The sequence below is a fragment of the Thunnus albacares genome, chromosome 6 (genome assembly GCF_914725855.1).
Source record: "Thunnus albacares chromosome 6, fThuAlb1.1, whole genome shotgun sequence".
Lineage (NCBI taxonomy): Eukaryota > Metazoa > Chordata > Actinopteri > Scombriformes > Scombridae > Thunnus > Thunnus albacares.
The window spans coordinates 18,114,315-18,126,891 of record NC_058111.1 but is presented as its reverse complement, the minus strand read 5'-3'; the positions used below and the strand labels follow the sequence as shown (position 1 = coordinate 18,126,891).

General features: G+C 40.2%; 1 protein-coding gene across 1 annotated transcript; it reads left to right on the top strand.

Annotated features, from left to right (window-relative positions):
• Positions 1-1,697: 1,697 nt before the first annotated feature.
• Positions 1,698-12,480, top strand: ube4a (ubiquitination factor E4A (UFD2 homolog, yeast)). The gene is made up of 20 exons (XM_044354198.1): positions 1,698-1,804; positions 3,549-3,718; positions 3,917-4,093; positions 5,088-5,200; positions 5,393-5,545; positions 5,713-5,872; positions 6,013-6,215; positions 6,299-6,490; positions 6,590-6,923; positions 7,079-7,205; positions 7,411-7,718; positions 7,900-8,032; positions 8,174-8,364; positions 8,618-8,718; positions 9,494-9,607; positions 9,827-10,001; positions 10,100-10,280; positions 10,510-10,657; positions 10,802-10,959; positions 11,165-12,480. Exons 2-20 carry the CDS (start codon positions 3,589-3,591, stop codon positions 11,298-11,300), a joined length of 3,234 nt encoding a protein of 1,077 aa, XP_044210133.1. The 5' UTR covers positions 1,698-1,804; positions 3,549-3,588; the 3' UTR covers positions 11,301-12,480.
• Positions 12,481-12,577: the final 97 nt, after the last annotated feature.

Sequence of the window (12,577 nt, the reverse complement as noted above, 5' to 3'; positions counted from 1 at the left end):
TCCACAAAACTGAAACAGACCCTCCTGGAGCGACCAGGACAGACACAGTGAGAGGTGCAGTCTGCTGCTGCCCTCTGCTGATAGTCAGAAAACACTGCAAACTTAAAACCACATATCAAGCAGATATTATGCAACAACTGACTTTTCCACTCACACCATGTTCCAGATTTGAGATTAAAAAAAGGAAACAAAGAAAGGTTGTTCTCAACGAGTGACACCTATCGCGCTCTGACTGTAAGTGCTAGCAAGTCAGTTAATTTTTAATAAATGTAACCGTTTATTGCAACCAGGTGCAGAAATGACTGACTGAAGATCTTTGTCTTTGATAGTCAGAATCAGCTTTATTGGCCAAGTATCTTTACGCATACAAGGACTTTGACTCTGGATTCTAGTGGCTCTCAATGTGTTTAGACACAGCAATGTTCAGGAAGGACAACAAGCTGAACAAAGATAATTAAACATAAACATATTACTATTATGTACAAGCAAAATAAATACATAAATTTAGAAACAACAAGTGGGCAACAACATACAATGTCTATAACCATTTTTGTAAACTGTGAACAGGATAAAATAGTGCAAAATTGTGTAAGAGTGCTGAGAATAAATATTGAATGGGTAAAAAAGTGACAAGTTACTTTATATACATGCAGTATGTGGTTATATACAGTATATACAACCTGATCAAATATACAGTAATGAATTACATGTAAACATGTTATTGCACATTTTGTATTTTAAACTAAAATATATATAATTTGTCAGTACAGTGGATATTACAGTGTTACAGGGTTATTGCACAGTGACACAGTGAGTTAATTGTCTATATTGCTCAGACTTGAACTAAGTCAAATTTGTATCTCCTTAAAGGATATTGTTCAAACATTTTTAGTGTTTTGTTGTTTTTCTTATACAATTTTATTCAAACATTAATATTTTTGTGTACTTAAATAAAGCACTTATGTCACAACTTTTTCTATTTTCTATTTATATTTATTTCGGTCTTTAGATGCTTAAGAGGACTCTTTGACTCTCCCTTCCCATATTCAAACAGCTTTATTGATGGGCATGGTACTAGCAAAAAAAAACAAACAAAACAAAAGTTATTCTCAAAGACTGGAAGACACCAGCTCCACCGTACTTTAGAAACTGCATGAATTTGCTTTGGTTATCCACATGTAAAAACTGCGATTTAAAAATTGAAAAGGTCTACATAAATGGGAAGAATCTTGGGGTCCCTTTTTGCAATATCTGGACTCAATTTGACTGTATTTTATGTATTTATAGATTGGGCTTTTTTTTCTTTTTTAATATTCCTATTTTTGTTGGGCTGTGATTAATAGTCGCTTATGGATGATTTTAAAAAAGTCAAAAAGGTTGGAAACCACTGGTTTAATCTTCAACAATGTGTTGTATTTTAAAAGCTTTTTATATTATCCATTGTGTCAAATCTTCATCTGAAAAGTAACTAAAGCTGTCAGATGAATGTAGTGGAGTAGAAAGTACGATATTTCCCTCTGAAAATGAAGTGGAGTGGAAGTATAAAGTAGCATAAAATAGAAATACTCAAGTAAAGTATAAATACGGTCAGGGTACTAAAGTATAATACCTCAAAATTGTCCTTAAGTATAGTACTTGAGTAAATGTACTTCTTTACTTTCTGCCTGCCGTGAAGTTTGAGTTGAGCCACTCAGCGCTCCGTCTCATTTTGATGACGTTTACATTTCTATTTACTGAGGAACTGCTGGTTTCCTAGAAGCGATTTCTTAATCTAAAACATACATTGACCCCCCTCGTCAAACAGGTACGACAGCACTCTTTATGATTTGTATTCATGACTTAGACAGGTGAGGCAGGAGATTCTGGTAAGAGTTTCTGAAATGAGTGTGGAAATGGAGCCGTGGTGACAGCTTAGCTAACTTGCTAACTAGCCCAGTGCTGCTAGATAACCCTGCTAGCTGACTAGCGTCGACAAGAAACCCCGGCCTTACCTGCTGAATTGCTTAACAGGTGACATGACACTGTCGAAATAAGACAGCTCCATGAAGTATCACGAGTTGCTGAACTGATAAACAACATCGTAACGGTGAGAGCTTAGCAGCAGTTTAAAGGAAAGGTTCACAAATTTCTCAAGTGTGTCTTAAAACAACAGTCAGGTGCTCACATGAACACTGAGAGGGGTTTTCCTCGCTGTAATCATTCCTCATGTTTATACTGGCCATTAAAAGTGCTTTCCATGTGGGCCAAATCCAGTCATTTTGTGCAAAAAATGCATTTAAAAGTTTATCTTAGGCTTATATGAGGCTTAAGCAGTCTGAGTTAGTCACATCAACTGGATATCTGCCACTTTTACAGTCTTTTAGCATCAAATTCCCTCTTTTTGTTTCCCTGTTGAGCTGCAGTGGAGGTATAGTAACAATAAGAGGGACTTTGGCACTAAAAAGACACTTGATTTGACTATCTGAAGATTTATATTAGCTTCAGATAAACTTTTAAATACATTTTTTCACAGAAGGAGGCTTGTGGATTATGAAGGGATCTTCTAATAGCCAGTATGAACAGGGGGAATGATTACAACAAGAAAAACCTATTTCAATGTTCATTTGGGCACCTGACTGTTATTTTAAGACAGACTTGAAAAATTGTGAACCCGTCCTTTAAATGAAGTACAATCGCTCTATTAAAGCATTACTAAAGAATAGTAGACCTGGGACTAAAAGGTCACATTCATGTGCGTTCTGGGAAACAAGAAAGTAGACAAGCTGGCTAAACAAAAAGGGAAACATCAAAGTCAGAATTGAAGAGTTGAAACCGTATTTCCATCCAATTAAGGTGAGAAGTAGGTGAAGAGATAGTAACGAGGATGTAATAATGAGCAGATTGAAAATTGGACACCGTAATTTAAATAGCACACTTTGCATTATTTGGACAACAGTAGAGCATGCCTTTATAACATGCAGAAAATATGAGGTAAAAAGAAGAGAAATGTTTTCAGGATTGCAGAGATAAGGACTAAAATGCACTCTACAGTGGGGAGGTAGTGGTGAGGGGACAATTTTTAAGGACAGCTGGACTGATTAAATGACTGAAGGATCTGAGCAATGAGGGGAATTAAACTCAGAGGGAGGCAGTAATGCAACATCAAGGTCGACATCTGCTGGAAAACTCCAAAGGAGAAGAGGAAGATTGCCAACTGACCCTAAAGTACCTTCTCCATAAAATACTGACTTTAAACAACTCCCCATACAGAAAAAAAGATAATTACATGTGTTAACTGTAGGGCACATTTTGATGTAAAGTAGGGATTTAATTTGGTTTGTGGTGGCCTAGAGACATGTTTAATTTGAATGAAGTGATGATACTACGTGCGATCAGGGAGCTCTGCATTGTATTGTATTATAAGAGTTAGGTCATGATAATATTGGGACAATGATTTCATGTGTACTGTATGTGGAAATATACTGTATATACTCACTAATCCCTTACTTGGTTACTCTTCTGTTTCGTTTCATTTCTGTTTATTTGTTGTGTCCTCATCGCTCTTTAAGGCTGGGATCTTGGATGGAGTGAGTGTTGAGCCCCAGTGAGATGACTGACCAGGGCAACAACAACCAGAACATCTCCTGCAACCCCTTTGCTGCCCTCTTCGGCTCACTGGCTGATGCCAAACAGTTTGCATCAGGCCAGAAACCAGCACAAGTGTCTGCTGAACCACCATGTGAGTAGAGAAGTCAGAGCTGCTGCAGTCCTCAAATAACAACTATAGCCAGTACTTGTATGGATTAACTGCAGTTCACACTAAACACATACACAACATAATCTCATCTTTTGTTTTTAGTCATTATAAGTCATACTAAAATCTGGATGAAATTTATCCGCATGGTTCCATACTTACTTTCTGCGTCTCATATTGCAGTGGAGGACTCAGGAGAGAGCCAGTCAGAGTCAGAAAACTCTGTGTCAGACAGTGTTGATGACAATGACGACTCTGTGGCAGAGATCAGCCGCTCCTTCCGATCCCGGCAGGAGCTGTGTGAACAGCTCAATGTCAATCACATGATCCAGCGTATATTTCTCATCACCCTGGACAACAGTAAGTAAAAGGAGACTTTGATAACGTACACCCCCTTTCATGTAGCAGAGGTGCGTAGGATGCAGGTCTATTGAATATGTGTTGGATCCACCTGATAAGACAGCTGCCATTGATCGCTGTTATCAGAGATTCCAGTCTGTCGTATAATTTTAACCACTTTACTTATAAACCAGAGTATTACACATTACACCCCATTCAGATGCAGTCTGAATGGGGTGTAATGTGTAATTGGACAGCACAGATGCAATATCTAAAATTCTGCAACATCTAGTATAGTTATTGTAGCCATAGGTTCACAGTAAAACAGTAGCAATCCTTTCTTCAGTGACCTGTGTTCACCCTCATATCAAAGATGATCAGTATGTAAAAGCCTGGGTGTGAGAGGTGGGTGTAGATCCAGGTCAGATAATCCACGTTGCCTTTTAAAACTCCAGCAAACCGTCTCCCCAGGTCCTTGCACCGAAGTGAATGAGACGTTAAACGGACAGCTAAGTGCTTGATGATGTAACTGTGTGTATCCTAAATAGCTGCAGAGTGTGTTCTGTTGCTCTCAGTGGTATCGTTGGATGATGATAGCCATCTTGAATGTCAAATTTAAAGTTTCCAGTTAGTAACAGATGACTCACCATCCCCCTCACACATACTTCACACACTGTGAAATCTCTACTGGGTCTCTCCACCACTGAGACTGCTTAGGATGAGTCATCATTTTCAGGAAATGCAGTCAAAAAGACCCTCCTCCCCCCTCCCCTATTTACACATAGAGCCCCTAAACAAATCCCTCAGCCACCTCATTCTGAAATAAACCAGAGCAAATTCTTGCTGTGCATTTAATCCTCCTGTGTCTTATTTATTCAGATGTTGAGCTGTTGATTTATTCCTTAAATACAATTAATCCAGTGTTCATGGTTTGGTTTAAGCTTGTGCGTTGTTATATGTAACATTATTTTAACTCTTTTTGTTTAATACATCCTGGTTTTGTTCTCTTACCTAGGTGACCCGAGTCTGAGAGGAGGTAATGGGATCCCTCCTCGCTGTGTGTACTTGGAGGAGATGGCTGCAGATCTAGATGGACAGGACTGGCTGGACATGGACAACATAGAGCAGGTCTGATGTCATCACTATTTATGTCAGCGCTCCTTTCTTCTGTCTTGTTTCATTCCTCTCAACAAAGCACTAAACGTTTTGTACAATCAGTGAAGAAAATGCAACCTGTAAGCAATGCCAAGGGCATTCTTTAGGCACAAAATAAGGCTGAGATTAAGTTGTAATCTGTGATGTTTTTACTCTTTCATCCAGGCGCTTTTTAACCGTCTGCTGCTGTTAGAGCCAGGAAACCACCTCATCTACATGACGTCATGCAGCGCTGTGAACCTGTCTGCTGACCGTGACGCTGGAGAGAAATGTGCCATCCCTTACCTTTTCGCCTGCTACCAAAGGGCAAAGGAAGAGGTGAAAGTTTTTTCTACATGACTGTAATTGAAGAATTTGAGCGTAACTATTTTCTAAAAGGTTTTTCAGAGATTGCCCTCAGTTATAGTCTATTCTTAGTCATTGGACTGTAAAAATGACCCATGCTCTTCTATAATTCAGTGGCCTCTTGACTGTCTGTGCACCAGGTGACGAAAGTACCAGAGAAGTTACTGTCGTTTGCTGTTCGCTGTAAGAACCTGACAGTTTCAAACACACAGACGGTACTGCTCACCCCAGAGATCTACATCAGCCAGAATGTCTACGAACAGCTTCTGGACCTGCTGCTGGAAGCTTTCAGTGGAGCACGTAGGTTTTTGATTGAGCCAAAAGTGTCCAAATGTGTTCTCTTTTTTTTTCCTCTCATACTATGTTTGTCTGCACTTGTTTTGTCTGTTGTCTTTCGTGAAGCTTTGCCTCTAATTTTTTTCCAATTCTCTGCATTTCAGAGCCAGAAGAGGTGATTGAGTTTGTGGAGGAGGTCATTGCTGGCCTATTCACTGATCAGGAGGTCCGTACTTTTGAGGAGGTGATAGTACCGGTGTTTGATATCTTCCAGGGGCGCATCAAGGATTTGGATCTGTGCCAACCTCTCCTCTACTCCTACCTAGATGTTCTCCTCTATTTCAGCCACAATAAAGACATTGCGAAGGTCAGGAGACACACAGAGACATTTTGTTTGCTGATTGTAACATAAAGTATCTGCTGTGACAACAACAGTTTTGGTTTTTCTAGGTGTTGGTGGAACACATTCAACCCAAAGATCCAGCTAATGGTTTGCAGTACCAGAAAAGCCTTTTAGGGGCAGTTTTAAGTATCTCTTGCTTATTGAAAACCCCTGGTGTGGTGGAAGGTCATGGCTACTTCCTGAACCCCTCCCGCTCCAGTGCTCAGGAGACAAAGGTCCAGGAGGCCAACATCCACCAGGTGAGCAGATTCTGTTAAGTTTGAGGTTGTGAGTGAAGTCACCTTGATTGTCAAAGCAAAGTAAGAGGGCTAATGATCTTTACCCTCCTTGTGTTGCAGTTTATGGGCCAGTTTCATGAGAAGCTGCACCAGATCTTGAAAAACTTGCTCCAGCGGTCTGGTGAGACACGCCACCTGCTCCTCTCATGGTTGGGCAGCTGTCTGCAGGCTAACGCCGGCCGAGCCAAAATATGGGCCAATCAGATGCCTGAGATCTTCTTCCAGATGTACGCCTCAGATGCGTTCTTCTTAAATTTGGGTGCAGCACTTCTGAAGCTGTGCCAGCCCTTCTGCAGGCCACGTTCGCCCAAACTGCTCACCTTCAACCCCTCCTACTGCGCACTCAAAGAGCTGAGCGAAGAAGAGAGGCGCAATCGCAATGTGCATGCAAGAGGTTAATATATACAGTATTAATGTGGCAGCTGTGGGATTTGTTTTGTTTTTAAAAGTGGGTTTATAGTGTTTTTCTACAGCTGTTTTATTAAATAAATTTTTCCAAAAATGTACATTAAATGTCACAACTGAATGATCACCTATATCATGCACCAGGTCTCGACAAGGAAACCTGCCTGATCCCTGTGCCCCCTCAGCAGCCGGTGGAGTCTGCACAGTCTTACAGCCTGCTGACTGAAAACCTCATACTCACACAACTCACCCTGCATCTCGGCTTCCACAGGTGCACATAATCAGTCAAACAATGTATCTTCCATATAGAGGTTTAAGAGAATACCAATAGTTTCCTCAAATAAAGCCTTCACAGTTCCATAGATCCCACAACAACGTATGTTCCTCATGTTTGCGCCATATGTCGGCATTAACCTATGCTGTCTTGTTCTGTTTGTGTCCACGCACCTGTGTGCATGCATAATGTGCATGTGCAGACTCCACGAGCAGATGGTGAAGATGAACCAGTCTCTCCATCGGCTCCAGGTGACATGGCAGGAGGCCCAGCGAACAGGCAACCCAATGTCGGAGCAGCTCCTGGAGCAGTTTGAGCGTCTGATGATTGTTTATCTGTCAACCAAAGCTGCCACCACGCAGCCTGCCATGCTGCAATGCTGCCTTAACCTCCAAGCTTCCACTGCTGCTCTGCTGGTTCAGCTTGGTGTGGGAAACCAGGGGCCTGAACATGTAGCACTCAGTTTCCCCCTGCCCTCTCTACAGAGTACTATGCTCTGCTATGTACCAGGTACGTCGCATTTTCCACTTCTCTACAAATACAGTGGAATAGAAAACTTAAATTTGAGCCTCTGCACAGTGGATACTGCAAAATATTGTGAAATTACTACATGTGATGTAAGGTAGTGATTTTCAATTATTTTTCATATTTCTCAACGTCATAGTTATGAGTTAAGTGTGTTTTTTTTCAGAATTCTTTGCAGAGAATTTGGGAGATTTTTTCATCTTCCTGCGTCGATTTGCTGACGACATTTTGGAGACTTCTTCTGAAAGTCTGGAGCAGATTCTTAACTTCATCACTGTCTTCATGGGTAATGTAGAGAGGTACGTGATTTAATCTGTCATGTCATTTAAGCTGTCATGATTATAGTCTGGTGTCAGGTGACCTGAAAGGAAGAATTGTGATCCCAATAGGGTTTGAATAGTGCATTGCTCCAAACCCTCCTTTCCTACGTCCCCCAACAGGATGAAGAACCCACATTTAAGAGCAAAGCTGGCAGAGGTTTTAGAAGCAGTGATGCCCCACATGGAGCCCGTGGCTCCGGGTGCTGCTCAGCCAATCGTGTTCCAGCGAGAGAGAGTCTTCTGCTCCTACAGACACGCACCTCAGCTGGCCGAGGCCCTCATCACTGTGTTTGTAGACATTGAATTCACAGGTGAAGCACATATTTGTTTTCCTTGTAAGTTTTGAATTGGAATGTGAAGGATTTTATCTTTTATCTTTGTATTAAAGGTACAAGTCTTTTTTTCGAATCAGGTGAAACTGTTAAGATGCTGGATTGTGTGTGCGCACCTGTGTGTATTCTGGAGATGAAGATAAGGGGAGAAGCTCGAAGAAGTGAAAACAAAAGCATAGTAGCAGTGATAATCATTTGACTTTGTTTAGTTTTGCTCTTGTTTTTTCTTCAGGTGATCCTCATCAGTTTGAACAGAAGTTCAACTACAGAAGACCCATGTATCCCATCCTCAAGTACATGTGGGGCAAAGAGAACTATAGAGAGAGTATCAAGGTATTAAGAACTGAGTATCTTTGACATTCTTCATCCTCTTAAACTGTTTTCTCAGTAGCTAGAAACAAACTCCTTCAGCCCCTTTCATGAAAAATGCTTTTACGTAAAAAATCATTCACCGCTGTAGGCATAATAAGAAATTGATAAATGTGTGTTCAGACTTCATACTGTTGAATTACTGTATAATGATGTTGGTATTAGACGAGCACTGGCAAGATGGCAACATAGGAAGAATATAGATATGATGTCAATATTTTCTTTAGGTTGTACATAAAAATCTTGCTGGGCTCTGAAGTGTATTTTGGAGTTTATGATTAGGCAACTTCATCAATAACTGACGTTGATTTTTCGTGACGGAGCAGAAAATATGCTTTTCCAGAAGGCCTTCATTTTTCCTCACTCTCTCACTCGTCTCATCTGTTATTTTCTGGTTAGAGTTGAGTAGTAGTGAGGAAAGGTGAAGGAGTAAATAATCTGTCGCCTTTGATTTACTGATAAAGTGTTCAGGATGTTTCCTCATATACAGTAGCTTTCTAAAAGACAATAAAGGAATGAGTGGGAGCAAGGTGTACATGGTTTACTTCTAAGTGATTTTATGTATACGTAATGTATTACCAGTCAAAGGTTTGGACACACCTTCCCATTCCCTTGAATGAGAAAGTATGTCTAACCTTTTGACTGGTACCGTATATATATATATATATAGGCGAACTGTATTTTATTAAGTTGATTGATCTTAATATGTTTTTCATTTTGTTGAACTTCTGTGTTTCAGCATTTGGCAGACTATGCATCTGACAATCTGGAGGCCATGAACCCCCCTCTGTTCCTCAGGTTCCTCAACTTACTGATGAACGATGCCATCTACTTACTGGATGAGGCTATTCAGGTGAGACTGTGATGCATTTTGTTCACAACCTTCTACACATGCAAAATGTATATACCATCATAACATATACCATGTTTCCACATCTGTTAAATACATAGTAAAATTATTAATTTCATTTAATTTATTATCTTAGCAGTGTTTTGTGTAAGATTCGCCATTTTTCATGAGCTCAGTTTAGAAAAATGAAATTCATATGTGTGTCTACTATTTTTTTTGTAGTACCTGAGTAAAATCAAGGTTCTGCAGCTGGAGCGGGATCGAGGGGAGTGGGACGGTCTGGCCCCTGATGCCCGGAGAGAGAAGGAGTCAAGCCTGCAGATGTTTGGACAGCTGGGCCGCTTCCACAATATCATGTCCAACGAGACCATTGGCACACTGGCCTTCCTCACCTCAGGTCAGGCAGATTTGATTCTTCATATTGATGAATCCATTTAAAGTTTGTCTTCATCTGCCTCATGTTTTTTTTTCTTTAACCATTTTCCTCGTTTCCAGAGATCAAGGGGATCTTTGTGCACCCCTTCCTGGCTGAGAGGATCATCTCCATGCTTAACTACTTCCTGCAGCACCTGGTGGGTCCTAAGATGGGTGCCCTTAAAGTCAAGGACTTCAGTGAATTTGACTTCAAGCCCCAGCAGCTTGTTTCTGATATCTGCACCATCTACCTGAACCTGGGGTATGTTGTGAACACACTTCTTTTACATCCTAAATAGATGATATAATTGGAAACAAAGGACAATAAACTTCAAAATAAACATTTAGCAGTATGTGTTGATATTTTCTTCTTTTAATTTTGTTCTTTTATTGAGGCCATATTCTCTGGAGAACAAATACAGTGGCACACTGCTGAGTACAAACACTATTTTTGGTTTCCAAATTTAAAAAAGTGTTTTTGTCTTTGGCAGAGATGAGGAGAATTTCTGTGCCACAGTCCCAAAGGATGGACGATCGTATTCTCCTACCCTCTTCTCCCAGACAGTTAGGGTACTAAAGAAGATCAACAAACCTGGGGACATGATTGTGGGTTTTGGACTCCTTGCTGATAAAATAAAGGTATCATTTGACATATGTTTGTCAGAGATAATCCTGGAATTCATGTTGAGTTTTTACAAACCTTATGAATCTATGCAGTGGTCACTGTGGTGTATGCGGCAGGAAATTCTTCAAACGTTGGACGTCATTCTGTCTCTGCTTTAGTCCCATGCAGACAGACAGCAGCAAGAAGAGGAGACTTATTCAGATGCCCCAGATGAGTTCTTAGACCCCATCATGTCAACCTTGATGCTTGATCCTGTTCTTCTCCCATCCTCCAATGTCACAGTTGACCGCTCAACTATAGCCAGGCATCTCCTCAGGTTTGTTACTTCCGACAAAGCACTGAAATTCTCTCGAGGTGATATCTACAAGGCATTGGTACCCATTTGATTTTTATGTTGGTCATAAATTGTCTTTTCTTTGTTCTATCATCTGATTAGTTGCTAAGGGCTTTATATATATGTATAAAGCTGGTGTGCAGGAGTCAAATAAGGAACCACTTATTGATTTCTGTCCTCCTTTCAGCGACCAGACAGACCCATTCAACCGCAGTCCCCTAACCATGGATCAGATCAGGCCAAATGAGGAACTCAAACAGCAGATCTTGCAGTGGCTGGATAAGCATAAGCAGGAGAGGCTGCAGATGGGACCTAGTGGCTAGCCTCGATCCCTCGCTGTGATAAACAATGACTGCACCCCCGTTTTCTCTCCCGGCCCACGTCTAGTGTGCTCCTCTCTGCTTCTCAGCTAATCCATGGTGTGCTTGCCTCTGTGGATTTCTTCTGACTCCTCCGGTCCGACTAACATTGCATTAGCCTTTCATGCAGCCTTCATGCTCAGTGGATTATCTCTGTGACAACAGTCCAGGCAAACTGTAGCCCACCGGCTGGTGACAAGTTCAATATACACACACAGTAGCTGTTTGATTCCCATAATGCCCTATGGTAAACATTAGTAGGGCAACACAACCTCTGGTTCCTCTCTCTCTCTCTCTCTCTGAATACTGTGTATTAATTAGTTATCATCACATTCAGAACTGTGGCCAGGAGTATCTGTTCAACAGGACTTGTTGAATGTACTATATGAACTTGTGACTTACCTGCTGGCGCTAACAAGATTTTATACTGCGAGGTAAGTATTTTTGGGAACTCAGATGGCAGAACAAAGATGAAACTGTTAATGATTTGACCATAATTTCACCTACAGTAAGAATACGTGATACACTGCCTTTTTATGTTTTTGAACACCCTATATTTTAGCACTTTTGGCTGAAACTCAAGCAGCATGCTCATTGTAAATAAAATTAGAAATTAAATGTGAGGCATAGATAAAACTGGATTAAAATGTGTGTGGCTCTTATTTTATTGGCAAAGATATAGATTTGCTCTCCTGTGGCACAACTCTGCACATTTGTCTTGGAACTGTCTGTATATTTTATAGGCTTAATAAGGGTGATTTCTTTTAAGTGCAACTGTCTTTAATTAAGCACCAATTAAAGATCTTGTTAGGATATGAGAGCTCACTAATTAATAGATCATTAAATGAAAGGTTGAAAGGACACTGTTGCTCATACTGAAATGCAGAGTGGAAGTGCAAGAGCTGCTCACAGCTGTTAGAAATTTAAATTAATTGCTCCAATGACATCTTGGACAACAAACAAGCAAAATAAATCTTTGGAAAAACTTTTTTTCCTCACATATTGTTTTTAAATTGGCAGTAGTACTCCAACGTGGCAGTCGTCAGTTGCCTTATTATCACTTCTTAGTAGTGCAAGGCAGTAAAGGTAAAAAAAAAAAAAAAATATATATATATATATATATATATATATATATATATATATATATATATATATATATATATATATATATATATATATACACATACATACATACATACATACATACATATACATATATATGTATGTCTATACTGAGTAAC